The following is a 25,105-nucleotide window of genomic DNA, read 5'->3' as shown; positions in this document are numbered from 1 at the left end:
TCTGAGCATAATGTCTGCGGTTGCGTCTAATTACCACGACTCTTTTCATACATTTTACATGGGTCGCGGCAATGGGACCGCAGACATATTGTTTGAGAATGACCCATCAATGTACGTCAAAAATGTCATATTTTGACTCAAAATGTATGAATCGAACTCTAGGGACTACGTCATGAAAGCATTTTGTTAAGGCGGCCACTGACGAGCCTTCCAACAGTCCAAATAGCGTGGCTGCAATCCAAAATCGGTCCGTGAATGTCAAAAACGTACAATGTTTAACATTAGGATGCCGTCCATTTGGATGAATCCATTGTAACGGCATCCATTTGGAAGGCTCGTCAGTGACCTGCTTTACACAATCAGTCTCTTTTTAAGTCACTAGAAAAGGACTTCTTGTTTTACAATTAAGTAAAAGTCGATTTAATACAATGTCACTTTAAGGATGACTCACGCTAGACTGGGCTGTGCCCGGACCGAGGCGTCCGACATGTCATTTTCTATGACGGGTGATCGGTGATTACGTGATATGCTTTCCATAGAAAATGAAGCGTCGGTAGCTCCGGCCCGGCCCCGGCCCGGTCTAGCGTGAGCCATGCTTTACTCTTTCTTCGGATTTTGAGGGACACACTGCCCACTGGTCAGTTAAGGATGACTCACGCCAGACCGTGCCGGGGCCGGGCCGGAGCTTCCGAAGCTTCGTTTTCTATGGAAAGCACCACGTGATCACCGATCAGCCGTCATAGAAAATGACATGTCTACCGCCTGAACCGCCTCGGCCCGGGCATGGCCCGGTCTAGCGTGAGTCATCCTTTAAGACTTGTTAACTCGTCTGTTTTGATTAAATACGATTTTGTGGCTTAAATAATTAACACTAACGAACGCCTGTCAAAAGGCTGATTAGTGGCTTCGGATTGATCTGATTAGATCGATCCGTCCGAGAATAGGCGTCATGAATATTGGAACAACCATTAAGTGGTATTGTTATTTCTACCAACAGTAGTGAGCATGGGTTATACCTCGGACTAACCCAAAATTGTAGGTTTTATATTCATTTTTTACACGTTGAATCCTTTAAAATACCTTGCAATATTAATAAAATAATTTAAAACAGCGGCGTCATTATATTCACACATACATACACACCACTCATCGTCCCACAACGAAAAATGGAAAACAAGAAAAAATAAAAAAATACATTTTCTATGAAGGGACCAAATTTGCAATGTGCGATTTTGACCCCTAAAATGTACTTAACAATTCTGAAAAAAAAACACATTGGTTATTTAGTGTTAGATTTGACATTAAGCGGGTGATATAAAAATATGACTTCGACGAAATAAAGCGTACAAAAGCGTAGGTGGTGCAAGCTCCCTTTTGGATCTTAGTTTCAAATATATATATAAGACGCTCTAAGCTCATAGCTCAGACCACGGAAAACATAGGTACGTCTATAGGTTAAGTCTAGTACCTATAGATACAGTCAGCAGCAATAATATGTTACTCTTCAAAGGCCGCAAAAATATGTGACACGCTCTTATGGCTCTACAAATAAGATTGTGTCAGATATTTTTGCGGCCTTCGTTGTGTAACATATTATTGCAGGTGACTGTACTAGACTTAACCGAAGGCCATGGAGAAAAACACTGCAAACGATTTATTCCACCTTACGACAAAATAAAGCCTTTTAGAATTCATTTGTATTTTTCACTTTTATTTACATTTTTTTAAGCATGTAGAGTTTATTAGTAATTGTTTACAATTGGCGCCCAACGTGGGGCAAGCAATTAGTACCGTAGTTTCTTTTTTTAGGGTTCCGTACCCAAAGGGTAAAAACGGGACCCTATTACTAAGACTCCGCTGTCCGTCTGTCCGTCTGTCCATCCGTCTGTCTGTCACCAGGCTGTATCTCATGAACCGTGATAGCTAGACAGTTGAAATTTTCACAGATGATGTATTGTTGCTGTCATTTATTTGTGTGATGAGCACATGATATTTGTTATATACTACGTCCCACAACACGAGCATTTTTAACTTACTGTGGGGCATAGTCAATTTGTGTAAGGATGTCATAATTATCTTTTTTTTATTCGGTACTACCCTACCCTGTAAGGTCGCCTGAGGCACAAACAGCGATGGCAATAACTCAATTCATCAGTTTTGACAGGAACGCTTTTGGGAGCTTCCGATTGGCTGTCACCTGTCGATAATGTTTTTCTGTGATAAAAGCTACCCAATGGGATATCTAGAAACAATAGCATGTCACAATAGGGTTGCTGACTATACAGTATATGTATTTTTGATATACTTAACCGCAAATTTAAACTAGAATTACGTTTTACTCCTACAATACGACTGTGAAACATTTTTTTTTATTTAGTCTTAACTAAACTAAATCGGTCTACAAATGTATTTCGTACAACGTAATCACTTGTGACAGTTGTGGTGTCGCGTCAGGAAATGCGACGCACGTTTTGAGTTAAATTAAAGCAAACCAAGACCAAGAAAAGTCTGCAGAGATTCTGATAGCACACGCAGTGTCAGTGTCATTTATACGTCATAACATAGAAGTTTGACGTTTAAAATAACACCTGCACTGCGTGTGCTGTAAAAATCTCTGCAGACTTTTATTGGTTTAACTCTTATGAGGAAAAGTCATACATTTTTAATAAAACCTACGACAGTGTATTATTTAGGGCCTAAACTAACTATTACCACAGAATAAATAATAGTACTAGGTACAGGAGACTCACTCTCTAACAAAATGCGTCTGTTACGATCAGGACAGATATGGCCGCTAGGTGGCGACTGCGCCACGCGCGGCTTATGGCTAGTCACCAAAATTGGTGTGGAACGGATGTACTTGTAGCTACCTGTTGCAAAGCGACGAAATCGCGGAGTGAGCCACACCTGCTATTACCCTTAAAATTACGCGGTCGTATCAAAAATAGACGGCGTATGACACAAAAATCGAAATTCGTCCTACGTCTTAAAGCTATATGGCCGAGTTCAATCGCATACATCCTATGGATAGTCCCCTTAACAAAACTGACATTTCGCAATTTTCCACCCGAGGCGACTAAAGTCGGCAAAGTTGCAATACCAGTTGGTAGTTACGGCTCTACAAATAAACATACATACATACATGGGACACTTTTATAGCACTTACAGAACTGGGAACGATAGTAAAGCCTAAGTTATTAGGGTGGCATATTTTTTCTGGTTTTTCTCTCTACTGTTTTTAGGGTTCCGTGCCCAAAGGGTAAAAACGGGACCCTATTACTAAGACTCCACTGTCCGTCTGTCCATCTGTCCGTCTGTCTGTCTGTCACCAGGCTGTATCTCACGAACCGCGATAGCTAGACAGTTGAAATTTTCACAGATGATGTATTTCTGTTGCCGCTATAACAACAAATACTAAAAACAGAATAAAATAAATATTTAAGTGGGGCTCCCATACAACAAACGTAATTTTTTGCCGTTTTTGCGTAATGGTACGGAACCCTTCGTGCGCAATACCCTATTGATAAAAAAAAATTGACCAGTAAATATGTAGGTTTTATTTAGGTACAGGTACATAGAATTTATTCTTCTGGACGGTTGTATGATATTTCGGAAGGTAGGTATAGGTACTAAAGTTAATGCTAACTTTTAATAGGTATATCTTATGTACAGAGTTCTTAAGAGCCTGACGTAGACCAATCAATAAGGGCCGTACCTAAATAGCGGTAATTTCTCACAATAATAGAGCCCCCAGTTTTGCATCGTTATGACAGTACTTAGTCATAAGACGGGCAGACAAGTGACGAATCGCTTTGCCTGGGGACTGGCCTATATTTTAATATACTTGACAAATGAGGTGGAAATAGATTGGATTTAATTTTTGGGACAAATTTAACGCAATGGGAAAGTAGGGCTTGCATGATTGATAGGTACTTAAATATATTAAACGAGAAAAGGCTTAAGCCATATCAGGCGTGGCTCACTCCGCGATTTCGTCGCGTCGCTTCAAGTGCATGCGGTCACACTAGTTTTGGTGTCTACGGAACGGACGCCTGGTCGCGCTTGCGCCACCTTACGGTCATATCTGTCGTAATAGACGCGTTTTGTTAGAGAGTGAACCTTCTGTACCTAGTTCCTATTATTTTTTCTGGGACCGGTAGATTTTTTAAGCTTTGCTCCAGCATCTCTGCGGGCATTTGCTTGTCACATGAGCGCCACAAAGCGATTCCAAGCGGCAATTGTCAACACGCCAGAGCCAGTGAAGCGGGAAAACATCGATAATTCACTGAATAAACGAGTGGAATGCTTTCCGCGCCAAATGTATGTAATTCACGCCTATTACGTGATGTTTTCATCCTTCGCCGTTAAGAATAAGACATTTGTCTCTGTCGAGCTTGCTTATTGGAAAGTGACAGCAGATAGGTAATATTATTCTCAAAATATATAAGGTCATAATCATAATCTTCTTATCCGTGAAATACCTACACATTAAGTCAGTGTACCTACACGGTAATGACAGGGTACTTAATGTACTTCTACGTCGTTGAATTGATATTGAATTATCTATTTGAACGAATCGTTTTAATGCGTAACTTACCAGGATTTTTGGAGTTACTGTATCATCCCTTTAAAAATATTTCCATTCATTTTTAGAACCGCATACGGGTAGTCAAGTAACTAGTAAAACCTCGGCTAGTAGTAAAGTAGAGTTAGCGGCAAGAAATTTCCTCTGAAACCGCACAATTGTGTCCTGCACTTAACTGCTGTTACTCAAAAGTGACGTTTCTTCACGCCAAAACGTCACTTTTGACACTGACATATCTAGTCCATATCTTATTAGCGTAATATTTGACGTATCTTAAGCCCCCTCCAGACTATGCGCGTGAATCGCGGGCGAAGCCGCGAACGCGAGTGTGGAGTCGATTTTCGCAGACAGCGAAATGGACTCCACACTCGCGTTCGCGGCTTTGCCCGCGATTCACGCGCATAGTCTGGAGGGGGCTTTATAGTTCGAATCGGGCCGGATGACTATAGAGTTAAGCCACGAAAAGTCTGCAGCGATTTTGATAGTCCTCGCAGTGCCAGTGTTATTTATACGTCATAATTTCATAGAAGTTTGACGTTTAAAATAATACTTGTACTGCGTGGACTATTAAATCCGCTGCAGACTTTTCTTGGTCTGACTCTAGTGGTGAAGGTCCTTTGACAGCGTGTTCAACACAAATATCTATAGGAGTAGGTACGTGTAATATGGTAGATGATAATTAAGTTTTTATTAATGGTATCAGCCGATAAGTCTTAAATACTGTGGTTGTTAGAAAGTCACAGCTACGAAAAAGTAATGGAAAAATACGACGACCACCATAGGCCCACCTGGGCAATGAAAACAAAATTTGTTGTCTGATGCTCAGGTAACAAACAACAAAACTAGAGACATTTATAACTAGAAAACTGGAGAATCGACAAAATTAACTAAAATAAAATAAAATAACTAGTACCTACATTAATCTCATGGCTAAAATGAAATACAAATCAATAGTGAAAAATCGTTAAATAAAACAACATAGGTATATTATGTAACATAGGATTTTAATATTACAAGAAAAACTGCAATAAATATTTATATTATTTGATTTTGTTAACATACATGAAAACAATGAAGGTATAATTAATACTTCAATTTCAACTTTATCAATCACGATTCACCTAAGTACATACCTAACTTTAAAAAGCATTCAAAATATCAAGATCATACATAATATAGGAATGGATATCTTATCTAAAAGAACATGCAAGCCATTGTAAAGAAAAGAGTCGTTTGAGCAATTTGAAGCAAAATAGTGCACGAGTACAAGCGGAAATTACCTTTTATTAGTACAAAGTGGTCCAAAAATACATTAGAGTCATTAGACGGTAGTATTTTTTTAAATTACTGCGACGGCATATTGTTAATAAGGTATTTTAACAAACGTTTGCGTTTATGAAACAAAGCTAAACGATTATTATTTTGTTTTAGTTACTAGTAAATAATTGTAATTTAAATTTTTAATAACATTTCGTAAAATATGTGTATCTAAGTAAAAAAATATTCCTAATAATTCTTTGTCGACGTATGTTTGGACCTCGTACAGTCGACTTCAAAAATAAGTTAACACTTTTGCACCTTACTCCTTTGTAATAAGGCGAAAAATGTAAACATATCTTTGACGTCGACTGTACAAAGTGGTATGAAACCTCCAAAAAGCGTAATGAAGATATACTCGTGACGTCAGATTACATTGATGATTGTATTTGCGTGGGTCTCTATATCAAGACAAGGAAGAGCGAGCTTTCTTATTATGTTACTATATATTTGAGATGGCACAGTTACAGTTAAGGCCAGTTGCACCAACCACTAACGTCAACCAGCAGTGTAGTATGAAACTTCCCATACAATAAAATTTAGCGAACGCTTTAGAAAATAGAAATAGAAAATATTTATTTGGCGTAAAAACATACATTAGGTATAGCAAATTAAATAAGTAAAGAAACGTATACCAAATAGGACGCCGCTCAGCATATATGCTGCTTATAAGCAGTGTCTGTAGGACACGGCGCTGGTTTTCAGGGTACCCAAAACTTTAACGGTGACAGACGGTTTGGTGCAACCGACCCTTAATCTTTTTTTTTCTATATAAAGCGAAACATAGAAAAAATCACCGGCTTGAATGAGAATCGATATCGTAAACGACGTAAACCATCAACCTCATTTTTCAAATCCATTTTTTTCTACATTTTAAACACTGTGCAAAATAATTTACAATTTTTATGATCTAAAAGTAAAAATAAACTAACATAACAAATAAATAGATTGTGTATGTAAATATTATTTGGAGATAACATCTTATAATAAGTGAGTAAATCAATCTTACAACAATACTAACAATACAATTATATAGGTCTGATCAAATCTAGGCGTACAAAGCTACAAAATACATACCTATGTAACTTTCTCGATCAATGAATATGAGCATGTAGATAATACTATTATGTTTAAATTTTAATAAGTATGCAGGCATTTTGTACTTAGATTTGATCAAAGTTTAATACTTTACAAACTAAAATTTTTTGGTCACTAGTGATTCAAATCTCATATAAATGTTTTAATAATTAACGCTTTTGATAAATAGGTAAATAAATAAATATCCAATAATTTTACCAAATAGGAACCACAGCAAATATTTTAATGTTATAAAAGTTTCAAGAACATCTGTGTTCTCCTCAGGGTTGAAATTGAATGGCGATTGTAAGTGCACAAAGATGTCTACGTTACGCTTCGCAAGGAATTTGCGTATACCTCAAATATCCGCTTATATAATGTTCTCCTGGCGGTCAAGTTTCAAAGATGGCGATCCAAAGTTCCCATAGATGTTCACATCATGCTGCGCAAGGAACTTGCGTATACCTCAGAGACGCATCTGTTTTCCTCAGGGTTGATCGCCAATGCATATTCAAAGAGATGTCCACGTTACGCTTCGCAAGGCACTTGCGTATACCTCAGAGACTCGCCTGTTTTCCTCAAGCTTGACCGCCAATGCATGTTCAAAGAGATGTCCACGTTACGCTTCGCAAGACATTTGCGTATACCTCAAATATACGCCTATATATTATGTTCTCCTGACGGTCAAGTTTCAAAGATCCCATAGATGTCCACATCATGCTGCGCAAGAAACTTGCGTATACCTCAGAGACGCACCCTCTTTTCCTCTGGGTTGATCGCCAATGCATGTTCAAAGAGATATCCACGTTACGCTTCGCAAGGCACTTGCGTAGGTATACCTCAAACATGAACGTATGTTCTCGTCAGGATTAAGTTTCAAAGATGGTGATCCAAAGTGCCCAGAAATATCCACATCATGCTTCGCAAGGCCCTTGCGTATACCTCAAACATGCGCCTATGTTCTCCTCAGAATTAAGGTGATCCAAAGTGCCCAGAAATATCCACATCATGCTTCGCAAGGCACTTGCGTATACCTCAAGCATGCGCCTATGTTCTCCTCAGGATTAAGCTTCAAAGATGGCGGGCCGAAGTGTACGGACACTGCGAAGGGCGTTATGGAGGTGTCAACGTGGCAGTCGCTAGGGCTTCTGTTGGGACAGAAGGAGGAGCCGCAATGGTGGGGGTCGCAGACGCCAGACATCAAGATGGAGCTCTGGAGGGGATAAATAAAAGCGTGTAAACTTAGAAAACCACTAAAACGGGTAAGATAGATAAGATAAAGACATGACATTTATTCCTGGCGTACACATTCAGATATACGAGTACATCTTTTCCATCCATCCATCTTTGTTAAGGCGTGATTATTATTTGAATAATTCAATTCGGAGGCAATATATTTTCATAAATTACAGACAAAATAAAAAAAAGCATATTCATTCACCAATCACCATACTTAGGGCCACTTGCACCATCCCACTAACCCGGGGTTAACCGGTTAAACCTGCAGTTACCATGGTTACCAGTACACGTTGACACTGCGTTAACGGTTTAACCGGTCAATCCCGGGTTAGTAGGATGGTGCAAGTAGCGCTTAGTGGTTGTACATATTAGACTATAGTTGTTTGGTTTTACGTTAACCCTTGCTTTGCAAAAATATCAAAGCACTCACCGAAACAAAATACTCGTTCTCACACGGAATCGTGATCCTGTCCTTGCACCGGAGCCTCCCGTACCCCCCCTTCAGCCCTTCCCCGAATTTCCCATAACCGGTGTACCGGATCTTGTCATCTTCTGGCAGCGCGTAGTGTTGAGCGTAGGGCGACCAGTGCCAGGACAGCGTGCGGGCCTGCCAGAGCCAGGAGGGCCAAATATAGCTCCAGATCTGTGGGGTTAGTTAGGTTAGGGGTGGGGGCTACTTGGAACATGGGGCTACTTGGAGAAGGGGTTACTTGGACATTTTTTTATGAGGTTATGAATTATAAGATTAGGTGGAATATTAAAAGCCATATTATTAAAGAATGAAAGGACAAGACAAACTGGCTCGAAGTATTTAATAAGGGTATCGAAAAGTAGGGTTTTGAATGCTTATAGAATATATAAAGGTTGAAATATAACGAAAATAACTACGTGATAAATATCACTTGGCATCTTAAGTTCAGGGTTTTAGGGTTGTTACGAGTCTTAATATTACTTATGGTCCTGGCCGTAAGACACAATTGTACAGCAATAACGCATACTGTAAGTCCATTGACATATTTAATTGCCTACATGATGACATTAAAGATTTGCCTATTAGTTTATTTAATCGTAAACTTAAGAACTGGCTCATTCAAGAATGTTTTTACTCTGTTGAAGAATATTTTGATTACTTTAGACATCAAACTTGACATTTTATGATATAAGAAATTAGTTATTGAATCTGTATTGTAGTTATGACATTAGTAATTTAATTGTAATTTTGACATTTTAATAATACGCTAGATATAAGTGCACTAGATTGTTAGATTTAAGTACTCTAAGTACGTACCGTTGCATGCTTCTTTTTATATTTAGGTACTTTCTAGAATAGTTTTGCATGCCAGCTTTTGGTGGAATGTGTGTGACCACGATATACTTTTATAACATCTTTTTGTACCACATTTTAAAACGAAATAAAGATATTTGTATTTGTATTTGTATTTATGTAATTACTAATTATGGTAACCAAATACTTATAAATCTTATAATTAATATCTAAGCCTAAGGGGCAACAATCTACAACTCCAAGAAAAAAGAAAATTAATAATGATCAAAGTATCTTATTATTTTAATAACTACATATTTTTGTCCAGAGTTCGATGAATCATAATTAGGTATCATAAAAGCAGTAAAGCAATAAATTCAACATTCAAATAGAAATAATCATTTTCTAGAATTCAAATGTTCCTGCCAATAAACACAATTTTATCTTTTATCAGCATTTATGTAGCGTATTCAGATTTTTAAAATAAGATATTGATTTGATTTTAATCTTATTGCGCCTCTCTCGCATCAATAAAACTACGAGGGAAATATACTGAGATTAAAATGAAATCAATATCACGTTTTTAAAATGTGTATTTCCCTCTAAGCTCATTGGAATAGAGTTACAATTCAGACGAAGGTTTTTCAGACAAATAATAAGGATCTAGCCTCAATGATTTACATCCTCTAATAATACTTACACAAAATGAATTTATTACTTTAACGTGAAATGAGAGGTGTATTTGTCTGTGAATATCTTCGATAGTATCTGAGGTACTTATAGGTTCTTATTATGTTCCTATAACGTACTGGACTTAAGAGGGGACTTAAAATAATATGGTTTTTTTAAGTGACATTGTTTAATTAACTGTAATTTAGTTATATGTTTTTGCGTTATAGGTACCTACGGATTTTTAATGTTCGAAATAAATTTATTTTATTTTATTTATTTATTTTAAGCTAGGAAATTAAAATGAAATTCGCTACGGAAGAGATAGCCATCGTCCTTTTTTTTATACGAAAACCTTTCAATTCTATATCTTTACCCTACATACCATAGCAATATAATTTTAATATAAAATAGCTTATGATATATCCGAGGAATCTGACGGGCCAAATTTTAAACACAAACGTATATTTTCAGAGTAATGGAGATCAAAGCTAAAAACACGCGCGATGGCCACATCTTTTGTTTCCTTCAAATTTCTTGTCTTTACGCCCCCTCTTAAATACGAGGCAGAGTTAGACCAAGACAAGTCTGCAACGATTTTGATAGCACACACAGTGCAAGTGTTATTTCATAAATTCATATAAGTTTGACGTTTAAAATAAAACTTACACTGCGTGCTATCATAATCGTTGCAGACTTACCTTGGTCTAAATCTATTAACACGAAATCAAAGTTATGTCTTTCTGACATGTGCCTATCTTTCATTCAACTTAGTGGTTGCAATTATAAATAAATAATCAAAGGGCGTTTATGACACATACCCTGGAAGCCATACTGGGTGCAGGCGTGGCTTGCACAGCCGGTGCGATCTGAGGATCAGCTCCTGAGCCTTCCATCTCGTCCTCTTGACTCTGGACCTCGTTCACTGGCATCATCCCGTCTTCCACCACATCTGAGGGTTTGACTACGATTATACACTTTGTAATTAAGTAGAAATAGTAGTACAGATGTAGTGCATAATTGTTTTCCATCGTGTTTTCTCGGAAACGTTCGTATTTGTCATACTACTTCAGAACACCTCAGTACCTACTTTTTTACCGAGACTGACTGAAATAGCGAGACACTTTCGTACGTTTCCATGATAATACGATGGCAAATAATTATGCACTACGTCTGTAAGCTCTTTAAGGTAGGTCTTACAGAAATGGAGGTAGATACAAGGGACAAATTAAACTTTCGCTCAAAGAAGAAACACAATTTGTTGTTAACTTGTTACATAAATTTCGGCGTATCATATCGATATTTTTATGTAATGGCAAAATAATTCAGCGATTTCAGGGTTGATCTCCTAGTGAAACATGACCTAACAGATTAATTTTAGGAACAGGATAACTCGCGCTAGAACGGCCGGGGTGTCCGACACATAATTTTCTATAAAGCATAACGTATCATGACCTCATGCAGAAACCCTATGATGTAGTGTAAATTTCATTCGATCGCGTGACGTGACGTACGCGTTTGCGTCAAGTCTCATTTTGTATGGGATCTTGAACAGCGCGCCAAGCGGGACGTTTTGGAACTCAAAATCCCATACAAAATGAGGCCTAACGCAAACGCGTTCGTCGCGTCACACTATCGAATGAAATTTACTCTAGGGGTACAGATCATGATCACCCGTCATAGAAAACGAAATGTGACGCCTCTACCTTAAGGATGACTCACGTTAGACCGCGCCGTGTCCGGGCCGGAGCTTCCGGATACTGATACTGATACTGATACTAGGGGCAACTCCAGCCAGCAGATCCTGCAGCAAGGACTAGGAAGAGGAGACTATAGGGGGGAGGCGAAGTTGGGGCAAATAGCCCTGTAAGCTCGCATGACTCTGCTGATTCAACCTAAGCGGCCTCGAGTCAATGGAGGTGTCAGCGTCACCCCACACCGGCTAAGCCTCAAACGCGAAATCAAATAATGTACGCGCGCAAACCAGCTTATTACGCAACAACCCCTGCCACCCCTCCGTAGGCGCCCGCAGCCTGCCCGAGACACCGGAGCACCCAGTAGATAGGACAGGAGTGTATAGGGTTTGCAGTCAGGATAGTAGGAGAGACGGGAGATTTTTAGCCGACCCGAATACAAGGCATCGTAAAGTCAGCACGGGGTAGATAGATACTATACTTGGTGTGTAATAAATACTAGGTGTGAGGATGTGTGACTGCATTATGACCCTCCCCTTTCCCCTCATTTGTAGAAACCTGGATAGCCCCGTCGTTATTACGTTATCTCGGATAGTATCTCAAATCATTAGCCGCTCTGTCCGGGCCGGAGCTTCCGGAGCTTACTTTTCTAGGACATGACAGGCGATCACGTGATGCTTTCCATAGAAAACGATGCGCCGGAAGCTCCGGCCCGGACACGGTCCGGTCTAACGTGAGTCATTTTTTAAGGGTTAAAAACTGTATGTATAATTATAACAAAACACGAACCGCAATTTCAAACTTCCAAATTCACGTTCGCAATTTATACAGAAACAAAACTTTTGCTTTAGGCTTTAGCCTACTTAGAAAACGCCCGTCAATATTAAAGATCCAAAGTTTTCAGACTTCGCAACAGTTTGGACACTGAGAAATGATTTTTCCGATAATGCTCTTTCATGAATTACTAATAATGAATTTAGGCAGTCTGCTTATCGACTTATTACTACGCCAAAAAAAGAATCGTGCCATAAAGATTATTTAACTCTATTTTGCAAATTGTTTGGTTTAAATTTCAACGGTTTAAACTGAGTATGGTGGGCAGGGCGGGGGTAAATACTAGATACTAAAGGAAAATATACCTTAGAAAATAAAAGGTCTACATTCATTATGAATTAATTACAAGATAGGACCATGTTAGGATTCTAATAAGATTGAACTAATTAGAAAATAAAGTAATATTAAGTACAATCCAGGAGAAATCATCTTTTAGTTAGGACTAGAGATGGACCGAATATGGACTTTGCCGAATACGAATATTCGGTTCAGATCATACCGAATACGAATATTCGGTTAGGCTAAAACTGCCTGAAAACAAGTTCATATAGGTCGGTGATCTGCACTCGGCACGTGTTTTTGGACTTTTTGGTCCTTCTGGGCCGGCCGGGAATGTTTATGAAAAGACAGGGAACCGTCTCATGCCTGACCGCGAAGTGCACCCGTGCCAGCTAGCGCTTGCCCTTAAAATATCATTTGTTTATTCGGTAAATATTCAGCAATTCTAACCGAACTATTCGGCCGAATACGAACATTGAAAAATATGCCGAATAATTACCGAATATTCGGCCCAACTCTAGTTAGGACGTTAAAAATACGTTAATAGTTGCTAAAACTACTAAGAATATTACAGGACTTTAGGTTTTTTTTTTTATATAAAAGGTATTTGTTAAATCCCAAGATTCATCAAGACTTTATAATCCAAGGGTCTACAATCCTACAACAGAGCCATCCCAAGGATCCCAAAACCTAGGGTCAATTAACCATTCATGGTGTCCGCTGGCATGAGGTCCGACACGGGAGTGGGGGCGGTGGAGGCCGCAGGCTCCATGTTGACCCCAGGCCCTAAGTAGGCCCCGTCCGGCCCGTAGAAGCCGGTGCCTGCGCCACCTAGGCCTCCAGGGCCCGGCTCCAAGCTTATGTAGGCTGAAAGGTCACCAGGTCAGTCTCTGATGTCTGTGATAAGTTGATAGGTAGGTATATTATGGTTGACTAGTTTGACAGACAAACTTTGACTATAGTAAAAAGTTTGTGTTCAACTCTACGTTTACGATCTACATTTTTGCAGTAATACATGTAAAAGTGCCACAATAATGTAAACGTACTGGTGCTCGACATGCTAATGACCAATAGATGACACCTTGCTGTCACCTCTATTGACAATGACTGAAGTTCCAAGATGACATGTACTGGGACCGCGTCGGGCACCAGTAGGTACAAACGCACGGTAAACACCTTACGTTTTTCTATGAAAATATGACGATTATAGTGGCGTAACACCTTTGCACCTTGTCAGTTCAGTCTGTGTAACAGTTCGTTTGCTTGAATGGACTATGAGATATAATGTAAGCTTTCGGGGTCGTAAAATTTCTCATTCACAATTTTATACTCGTAGCAGGAGTGAAAGAGATAAAATATGATCTCGGTGGACATTTTTGTTTGCGGATAGTATACGTGGAGTGACGCTAGGAGTGTTGCTTAGCGCGGTTTTCCACCTGTCTAATCTCTTTGTCCAATGTGTATTTTGTCTCACATTTTGCTTAATGAGAGAGTGAGACGCAATGACCTCGGACCAAGGATATTGGACAGATGGAATACGCTTAGGATCGAAGAACGTCGCGTGAACTCGTAAAGGCCCTCTTTACCAGTAAGGTAACATAAGTGCAATAATGTTGTAGTGTATTTCTGATGGTGGGTAGTTGTCAAAGCGTCCAAGGATGCTATGTTTTGACGATAACGGGAAAGAAGATGAAGCATTTGTTCCTTAACTACTCAACATAGTAATTTGTAATATGTATAAATGAAGAGCTACCGTGAAATGTGGAATGGAAATTACTAGAGATGCACCGGATATTCGGTTGCTATCCGGTATCCGGCCTATCCGGCCTTTAAGTTAATATCCGGCCGGACACCGGATAGTGAACTACTATCCGGCCTACACTTTGCTTTTTTTCGGAGTAAACAACCTTCAATGTTCGGGCGAATATTCGGCGGCCGGATACCGAATATTTGGCTAATGGTCAGGCCGAACATCCGGTATCCGGCCTAACGACTATCCGTTGCATCTAGAAATTACCCCATTTACGGATGCACCTTAGTTGATAGGTAAATACACACAATTTTTATACACTCATAATTCATTTCATGATTATGAAATAAACATGCCACGACATGACTTGATACTAGAATCATATTTTCAAGAAATATTCAGATATGGCTCACTGCTATGTTGTAACCAACTGTACTGTTGGCTGCTTGCCAACTATTGACATTCGAATGTATAACCTTTGATACCTCCCTTAACAATATCTTGATACTTTAACATGAAACCTTATGAATGCAAAATAAGGTAGATTATTAAATATCAGATTGATATCAAAAGAGGTTTTGGAAGATATTGTTCACTTAAAACAAAGTGTCGGTATAGAGTGCCAATAATTTGTAATATTTCCGCTCAATTGTAAAACATGCTGTGTACACTTGTTTTGTACTGTAATATCAGATTGATATCAAAAGAGGTTTTGGAAGATATTGTTCACTTAAAACAAAGTGTCGGTATAGAGTGCCAATAGTTTGTAATATTTCCGCTCAATTGTAAAACATGCTGTGTACACTTGTTTTGGATCTCGTGCTAGATTTAAGCCATAATGTGCAATTGTATTACTTACCCATGATATTGTACGATGTCTGTTTAGTGTACCTAATAAAGTAAAATAAAATTAAAAATTGTGTGAGTCTCCAATAAAACGGCAAACAACATTGGCTTAACGTGTCCTTTGCCAAATGTCGGGTGTCTTTTATGAAAGCTGGAATATCCTGGTATTTGTAGCGCTTATGACCTGATTGACGGTTTTGGCTTAGAAAAATAGCAATGGTTTATTATTATGTTCTTTTGTCCTAGCTTGAAGCACCGAAGGCAGAAGATCACGCGGCCGTTCACCAATAAGATGGACCGATCAAGTTAAAGAATCGTCATCCTCTGCTTTCTACACGGTCGTCGGAGACGCGTTGGAAAGAAACCGGTGGAGGCAGATCATCTGCTCCAGATGCAACTCTGATACTGACCACGATCCTCAGACATGAGGGACCGACCAAAGAGAGAGAGTCCTAGCTTGAAATATCAAATTGCAACTGCTTTCTTCATTTATTCTTTAATTGTTATGTGCATTAACTATTGAAACGTGTAATTTTGACTTCATCAGTAAGTACCCCGAGAAAATCTTCAGTAGGTACAGTCTACTGCAGTGATAAATGATAGAAATTTGTTTGTTGGGGGGTCAACTAACACTGCAGCTGATTTTACAACAAGAGCATGTTCGTCTGAACTCGTAATAGTCTGCTATAAGATGATAAACAAGTATCAATGGCTCATACATGTAGTATACATCACAATACTACATGTAGGTAGATATAACTAACAAGTTATTGATATAAATATGTGGGTAGGCCGCTCGCGCTTGACGAGGTTTTCAGTGTAGAATAAACCGCCATTGAAGTCACTTCGTGTTTCTTTCTATCGCCCTTTACGTCCATATCATCTGGCGCAGTCGCGAATCTACGTAAGTATTTGTGTAGTGGATAGTGCAAGTGAAAGGATATGTCTGTGGGAAAGTTAAAAGCATTTGATATTAATGACGGAAAGTGGTCGACATATTGTGAGATTGTGGAACAATACTTTTTAGCCAATGATGTAAATGACGCGAAGAAGGTCCCTATACTGATAGCGTGTGTAGGCACTGCCACATACGAGTTAATGGTAGACCTTTGCAGTCCAAAGAAACCAAAGGACTTTAAATACGACGACTTGATCGCGTTGGTCGCGTCGCACATTCAGCCGAAGCCATCTTATCTCGCCGAGCGGTACAAGTTTCGCATAACAAAACAAACCGAAGGTGAATCGGTTGCCCAGTTTGCCGCCTCGTTGAAGCACCTAGCAACAACGTGCGATTTCAAAACCACTTTAGAGGACAACCTGAGGGACCAGTTCATATGTGGCCTAAAAGACGAAACAACTCGTCAACGTTTGTTTTGTGAAGAAAACGACTTAGACTTTAAAAAGGCCTACAAAATGGCGGTATCGTTGGAGGCCGCGGCTAAAAACGCCGCAAATGTTGTAGAACAAAAGCCCTCTAGCTCCAAAGAGCACGATCTTCATGCGGTATACGCGGCGCCGGCGCCGGGACACGGGCGCGGCGCCGGCAGCGGCGCGCGCTTCGCTCGGCGCGGCGGGGGCGCGGCGGCCGCCACGGCGGGCCGGGGGCGCGGCGCGGCCGTCCCGGAGCTCGTGGGGCCCAAGACAACCACGGCAACAGTGTGTCTGCTGTGGCGACCAAGGTCACGACCAAGCCACATGCAAGTTCAAGGAGTACGTTTGCAAGATATGTTTAAAAAAGGGCCATATACAAAGAGTGTGTCCCAACATTCGTGATATGATGTATACTACGTACAATACATAAATATTATTACAATATAAACGATTTTCTAAATGACACTTTTTATGTTTGATAATTTCAAAATGTAAACTATATGACATGTTAATTTAATTTTGATTTTATTTTATTTATTTAAGTTAGTTAAAGTTATTTTAAATTGATATTATATAATGTGATTGCGTGTGTCGCTGTCATCCTGAAATGTATTGTACGCCTGAAAAGGTAGATTCTGGTGAGACTACTAGAGTAGCAATTAATTTAAGCTTATGTAACCCATTCTCACATCGCGAAGAGCTGTGTCCGCCTCTACTACCGATGCGGACGCCTCAACGTGACCACGACCGCTCCGTCAAGAGCACCGGCGCGCTCATTCTTTCTTCCGTGGTCAAGAGCGATACGACAGAGAAGAGAGAAGAGAGAACCCATTCTCAACATACATTAATAAATTTCGTTTCATTTCTTACCGTTCGACTGCTGCCCTCCTCCTATCCTAAAAGACCGGTTGTCACACGGGGTGTGTCTGACGGAGCACATCCCAGAGTTACGTCGTATGCATGCTCTGTACTCGTGGTTGGCCAAATGTCTCCCGTTCACGGCGTAGTTGAAGGTCCTTATAGTGCCTGTGGATAAACAAAACTCACATAATAATATTAAACATAATAACCTTTTGGACGCCAATGACCGATATATCCGCACCGCAGGTCCAACGCCAAAGACAGATTAATAGGTATTGAATAATAGGGGTTGACATTATATTATATTATTTTATTAGTACTTTTCACCTGTTATTTAATTGTTTAATTTAATTATTGAAAACTTATTTACTTATTTGCTGACATGTCCCATCTTTTACTTCGTTTAATTAGATTATAAGTATGTAATTAGTTCATAAGTTTTCTAACACAATGTATTATTGTTATAGAAATAAATGAAATGAATAAACTATTTTTTTATCTTTTATCTTTATCTTTAGGTCACAGACGACAGAGCAACATAGACCTACGTGCATATGCATAAAGTTCAATTTCAGTTTTGATACTTCGGTGACGTGGCGTCCGCGTGACGTCTTTTGTGTTTGACACGGCGTCGAAAAGATTAAGAACGGGTCACTCACGTATTTGAAGTCGAAAAACGCTCGACATCCCCCGACCGACCCGTTGACCGGGACGACGGGGTGAGTGACCCGTTCTTAATATATTTAATGTCTGTGTCTCACGGAAGTTTTGTTATTAAAACAATGTTCACTTTAAAAAAACCGGACAAGTGCGAGTCGGACTCGTCCACCGAGGGTTCCGTACTTTTTAGTATTTGTTGTTACAGCGGCAACAGAAATACATATTCTGTGAAAATTTCAACTGTCTAGCTATCACGATTCATGAGATACAGCCTGGTAACAGACAGACAGACGGACAGTGGAGTCTTAGTAATAGGGTCCCGTTTTTACCCTTTGTCGGACAAGGGCTTGGGGGTCATCCATTAATTACATCACACGTTTAGGGGGAGGGAGGGGGTCAAGAAAATGTGACATGTTGTGACAAGGGGGAGGAGGAGTCACAAACTTTGTGACGTCACTTTAACTTCGTCAGTAACCGAAAATGTATTTATATTATTTTATACGCTAATATACATTTAAATAACAAGTTTTTGAAACGATAATCGTTTTTATTCGTTTAATTTTATTTCTTAATCAGTTTTGGGTTATAAAATTACTAATATTTCTTTTGTCAAAAATATTTTGATATAATATTAAATGAATAATTGCCGATTTCGTTGAAGAAATGTGACGTCACACCAGGGGGGAGGGGTTTGCCAAATGTGACCAAGTGTGACAAGGGGTAAAAAAACCTAGAAATTCGTGTGACGTAATTAATGGATGACCCCTTGTTAAGAATGATTCGTCGATGTATACATACGATCGTCTATACAAAAATACTGTAAATACTCGTAAACGTCCAAAAGAGTATTATTTTTATTAACAAATTATTTAAAACGAGAGGAGCTTACAATTTCAGCTCACTAACGACCAGGGGGGGGCGGGGCAGGGGGCTGTTTTTTTTTTAATTTCAAGCGCTCGATAAAATACTCCCTTACTCGATTTCGTGTGGCTACCTTCAATACTGTTTCCACTACTAAGCATTTAAATTTTACTAATAAAATTCGATCATTATTTAAGGAATTGTGAATTTTGACCAATGTATTTTTATCTAGGATTGTACATAACTATCATATTTCTAATAAGAATAAGAATAATTCATTTCTAAAAACTGTTACAAAATAATGTACGTGTGTGACCTGTAAAATACTTTTTACCAATAAAGAAACTGAACTGAATTGAAAACGATTGGTCAAATGGACAATACCACTAGATTCCCAATTTATAAATATCTCTCGTAAAATACTTCTATGAGACATAGACATATTAAATACTAGCTGTGCCCGCGGCTCCGCCCGCGTGGAATTCGGTCTGTGTCAGTAAGCGGCTAATTTCTAATCCTAATTTCTCTCCCTCTCCCCTGGAGGCGGAACTTGAAGTTAAGTTGACAGATGGATATGCTGGAGGACTGTAGTCCAGATAAAATATTTTACAATTAGGTACCACTAAATAAAACTACACACCAAAATTATTAGTTTTTTTCGCCTTTATTCTAATTTTACACGTGATTTAAACGACAGAGTAGTAGATGTATATCGGACGATACAGTAAGGTACACGCGCGCGAGCGAAAGCGAAGCGGCCTGCCTGGCTAGAGCGCCAGGCAGGCCACTCACCGTGGTCTTCTTCAGATTCCTGAGGAAGATCACGTGCCCCTTGTAACCTCAATGCGTTGCGAGACTTTCGCGAATGATTCTATTTTTTTCGGGAAGGCATGGTAATGCGTATAAAATGCGAGTCCCAAATCGTTTGACTCCGCAAACGACCAGTGCCGGATTAAGATATTTTGATGCCCTAAGCATTTCTAGACCATGGTGCTTGGGTCCCCTCTCTCTAGGGACATCGATTTTGATACATTGATTTTTTTTTGGTAAGTTGAGTGACGTTCATTGCCGCATTACAGCTGTGAATGGAAATCAGTCACATAATTTTATCACGAAAATTGACAGTGCTGCAGCAGTAACGTTGCAACAGAGTAATGCTGCTGCAGTCGCCATATATTGGAAAGTTATTGAAAACGCGAGCGAAGCGAGCGCGAAAAAATTTCGTAATAAAAACGCAATTTGATAGACAGTTGTACATTTTTACTTTTAGTATGGAAATCAGTCACATAATTTTATCACGAAAATTGACAGTGCTGCAGCAGTAACGTTGCAACAGAGTAATGCTGCTGCAGTCGCCATATCTTAGAAAGTGATTGAAAACGCGAGCGAAGTGAGCGCGAAAACTTTTCGATATAAAAACGCAATTTGATAGACAGTTGTACATGTTTTCTTTTAGGATGGAAATCAGTCACATAATTTTATCACGAAAATTGACAGTGCTGCAGCAGTAACGTTGCAACAGAGTAATGCTGTTGCAGTCGCCATATCTTAGATACTGATTGAAAAGGCGAGCGAAGCGAGCGCGAAAATTTTTCGATATAAAAACGCAATTTGATAGACAGTTGTACATTTCTACTTTTAGTATGGAAATCAGTCACATAATTTTATCACGAAAATTGATAGTGCTGCAGCAGTAACGTTGGAACAGAGTAATGCTGCTGCAGTCGCTATATCTTAGAAAGTGATTGAAAACGCGAGCGAAGCGAGCGCGAAAATTGTTCGACATAAAAACGCAATTTGATAGACAGTTGTATATTTTTCCTTTTAGGATGGAAATCAGTCACATCAGTTTATCACGAAAATTGACAGTGCTGCAGCAGTAACGTTGCAACAGAGTAATGCTACTGCAGTCGCCACCCGAATGTCACCTTTATAATATTTTATAACGTTATTGAAAACGCGAGCGAAGCGAGCGCGAAAATTTTTCGATATAAAAAACGCAATTTGATAGACAGTTGTACATTTTTTCTTTTAGTATGGAAATCAGTCACATAATTTTATCACGAAAATTGACAGTGCTGCAGCAGTAACGTTGCAACAGAGTAATGCTGCTGCAGTCGCCATATCTTAGAAAGTTATTGAAAACGCGAGCGAAGCGAGCGCTAAAATTTTTCGATATAGAAACGCAATTTGATAGACAGTTGTACATTTTTACTTTTAGTCCCAACCAGGCGCGAATCCAGGATTTCATACAGAGAAGGGATGGGACAGTTTTCTATCAGCCTAGCTTCGCATATGGCTCGATATTTAGAGGTCTCAGCGAGGTTGTTCTCATACAGAAAAGATGCAAGAAAGCAGAGCTTGGAATGGACCAAGTGAATGTGAAGTGAGCAAGGCAGAAGGCCCAGCTGCGAAAGAGGAAAGCTTGGATTTGGATCCACGCCCATGTGTAATTAAGGCAGAAGATCAACTTTGCCATAAGGCAGAAGACCTCGCATAAGGCTTGAAGTCGAATCTATGCATGTAATCACGACTCTTCTACTGCTTGCTCTTTGGCTTCACTCGAAAGCGCTACTTGATAGGATGCTTTTAGATCGCGGCTAAGGAGCAACTCGGCTTGGCCGACAAATCTGGCGTGCAAAAGAGCAAAATTCGCTATAAAATCGGTAACCTATGTCAAAAAAATCCCGCTGGCTGGCCGCAAGCCCGAAAGCAAGATTTTTTTCCTTGACTTTAAGGGCCTCCGCGTAAGGTCTAATCGAAAGCCTACGTTGGAGATGTTCTTACGTACCCTCACTCTCTTACTTGATCCCTACGACCCTTCGTTATTATATGGGTACTTATACACGTATAAAAGTTTCATGTAGGTACCTACTCCACGACGACTGCAATGCTGATGCAGCCTGCGCGTTTCTTTGCCTACGGTTTTGGTGCCCCCTAGACGTGGTGCCCTAAGCAAGTGCTTATTTTGCTTAAAACTCTAAAAGGGTTAATCCGGCACTGCAAATGACAGAGGTCAATGTTTTTTTTTCGAAGTACCCACGTTCGTGGCCATTATTAAGTGCATAAAGGAGGCGATACCTACGTATGAATATGGATTTGATATGGGTGCGATATAATTACGATTAGGTATAATTCATGATGGAGAAAATGTATAATTTTAAATAATTATGCAATTATACGCGTGTTGATATGTGTGTTTATTTTACCACTACGTAACTATGTAAACTCATTTTTAGTTTTCTTGATTACTTAAAGTTTACTCAGTTCCCCAAACTATGGCACTGTGCAATGAGGGGCAATTAATTTACTGTCGTTTAATTTTGTTGTATTATTAATTTATTAAATCAACATATTTATTCAATTATTTTTGTTGATATCCGTACCCCCTCTTCTGAACTTAGAGTTAATTTGGCAAAATCTTTCCTCGGTGGATTTTTCATGTCACAACGTATTAAATTCAGCGCCATCTGTTAGTTTACCAGGGTACTCTATAGTGGTAGCACATATTTGAAAAAAGTTTGACCCTCCTTCCTAAGTAGCGCCATAAGATTCAGGGGCAAACTTAAGTCAATCGAGTGTTGTGGCTGCCCCCCCTTTTAGGGGTTGAATTTTTATAGCCTATAACCTGGCCGGGGTTGTTCTCGACAGATTAGTAAAGTTTGCATCAAAATCCGTTCAGCCGTTTTCACGTGATGCGCGTTCAAATAAACAGACAAACAGATAAACAGACAAACAGACAAAAATTCTAAAAACTTTTGGAACGTGTTCTGTTATCGATTCTAAGTATCCCCAGCCAACTTTTTTTCAAATATCTTCCATGTACAGACTTTTGACCGTCTTCAGCTTTATTATATGTATATATATATATATAGATATTAAGAACGTATTTCCGGTCCGGTCCGTCGCCTTCAACGCGAGCTCCTGATGATACTCCTCGGTACTTTTTCTCCTTAAAATACGTGAGTGACCCGTTCTTAATATATTTCAATAAAAAAAATTAAATAATTTAATTCAGGCAAGACCCATATCGTAAGTGTTAGTAACAGGACTTAAATACTAATGTTAGAGTACAATTTTCATATGCTTCATTCGAGAGACACATGTAAATGTGTAATTTAATATGTGTCTCTCGTATTTCAAAACTTAGCCTTTCGCTGTTTCCCACCGATTTTCGAGTGACGAAATCGAGCGATAGAAATCCAAAAATCGCCCCCCAGGTGTTTGCTTTAATAAACTCATCCGAAACGCCTGCGTAAATAATTTATTGCTAACATAAGCTGAAAAAATTGCTAATTTAAACATGTAGGCGCTTAGTAAAAATTACATGCATGTGTTATATCGCGCGCGCAAATCAAAAGCCCACAAGTAACATATATGTTAGCTTGATTTTAGACTTTATACATTACTGTTATGGTTGATATTTGACTGTATTTGAAATCCAACTTATAACATTTTAATATTTAAGGCGTAATATATCTTGCGTGCCAAAAAATGTAATTTATACGTAGAAGTGTCTCTTTATGGAGCCACTGGGACTTTAAGGATATGTTTAGCTCTAAGCCACGACTAAAGATGAATGGGTTGTTAACGAAACGCAACGTTAATTGATGTAACGTTAGTTATGTTAGGTCAATCATTAGTGTAGAAAGTAATTTTATTAAAAGTATATTAGGCCTTATGAATACGAGTAAATGAAATGAAGTAATAGTTTGTAAGTAATATTACATGATTCAAATTTAAAGGGTCAGTTGTATGTATTTCTTTACCCATAATGAAACAATGGTGTTACGGACATTTGGAGGCGTGCGCGGAGCCGAAGCCAACACGTAGATTCCCTTTTAACACAAATGTAAGGGGTATTATTACACCGAGTGGATGCCCGAGTCAGGGTATGCACGCAGAGGCAGCACCCACCAGGTGTAAAGACTATTGAGAATTGGAATCTAAAATAAACTAGGCTATTGGATGAAAGCGTTGGAATAAATTCTGGGCATAAAACCAGACGCTTAATCTGACCAAACTTGAATGTCTAACATCTAACAAGTGATAAGTTTACTTTGTACGAAATAGTTCAAGACTTCAAGTCAGGAAGTTCTAAGATTGAAACTCACGACCTGCGAAACTTTCTCAAACTCATAATAGTAACAATGTAGGAGATAGGTACTTTAAAATTCTCTATGCTCTTTTTAGGGTTCCGTACCCAAAGGGTAAAAACGGGAACCTATTACTAAGACTTCGCTGTCCGTCTGTCTGTCACCAGGCTGTATCTCATGAACCGTGATAGCTAGGCAGTTGAAAATTTCACAGATGATGTATTTCTGTTGCCGCTATAACAAATACTAAAAACAGAATATAATAAATATTTAAGTGGGGCTCCCATACAACAAACGTGATTTTTTTTTTTGCGTAGGTGGTACGGAACCCTTCGTGTGCGAGACCGACTCGCACTTGGCCGGTATGACTTTCACTTTATGTGATATCTGTCTAAAATGTCAAAATCGAGGTTGCTGCCAGGATTTTTGACATTTGCAGCACCAATGCAGTCGGCAGCAATGTCGCGCTGAATTACTGCAGCAGTAAATGTGTAGTCTAAATCTAAACGGTACCTTAAGTCGCGGACATAAAATAGAATTTATATTTGCATACGCCCAGATGTTTTATGCATGAGTCTAATCCAACAATGATTGAATACATTATTTATTTTTAGCCCTCCTTATTCTGGTACAGGGGACGGTACATTAAATTATTTATTTATTGGCTATTACAATGCTTGAAAGTGAAAACAAGTCAGGCGT

The 25,105-nt window shown here is 39.1% G+C and overlaps 1 protein-coding gene across 1 annotated transcript in view; it reads right to left on the bottom strand.

Annotated features, from left to right (window-relative positions):
• Nucleotides 1-7,375: 7,375 nt before the first annotated feature.
• The window catches only part of LOC134797791 (uncharacterized), a 78,517-nt gene continuing 60,787 nt past the window's right edge, over nucleotides 7,376-25,105 (bottom strand). The window contains exons 6-11 of the mRNA XM_063770160.1: nucleotides 17,796-17,951; nucleotides 13,664-13,678; nucleotides 10,973-11,103; nucleotides 8,649-8,861; nucleotides 7,819-8,192; nucleotides 7,376-7,444 (exon numbers count right to left, since the gene is read on the bottom strand). Of these exons, the coding sequence (XP_063626230.1) occupies nucleotides 7,986-8,192; nucleotides 8,649-8,861; nucleotides 10,973-11,103; nucleotides 13,664-13,678; nucleotides 17,796-17,951 (722 nt within the window). The 3' untranslated portion in view covers nucleotides 7,376-7,444; nucleotides 7,819-7,985. The remainder of the gene's footprint in view (nucleotides 7,445-7,818; nucleotides 8,193-8,648; nucleotides 8,862-10,972; nucleotides 11,104-13,663; nucleotides 13,679-17,795; nucleotides 17,952-25,105) is intronic.

Source organism: Cydia splendana, chromosome 15 (genome assembly GCF_910591565.1).
Source record: "Cydia splendana chromosome 15, ilCydSple1.2, whole genome shotgun sequence".
In the NCBI taxonomy this organism is placed as follows: Eukaryota; Metazoa; Arthropoda; class Insecta; order Lepidoptera; family Tortricidae; genus Cydia; species Cydia splendana.
This window is presented reverse-complemented; position numbering and strand designations above follow the sequence as displayed.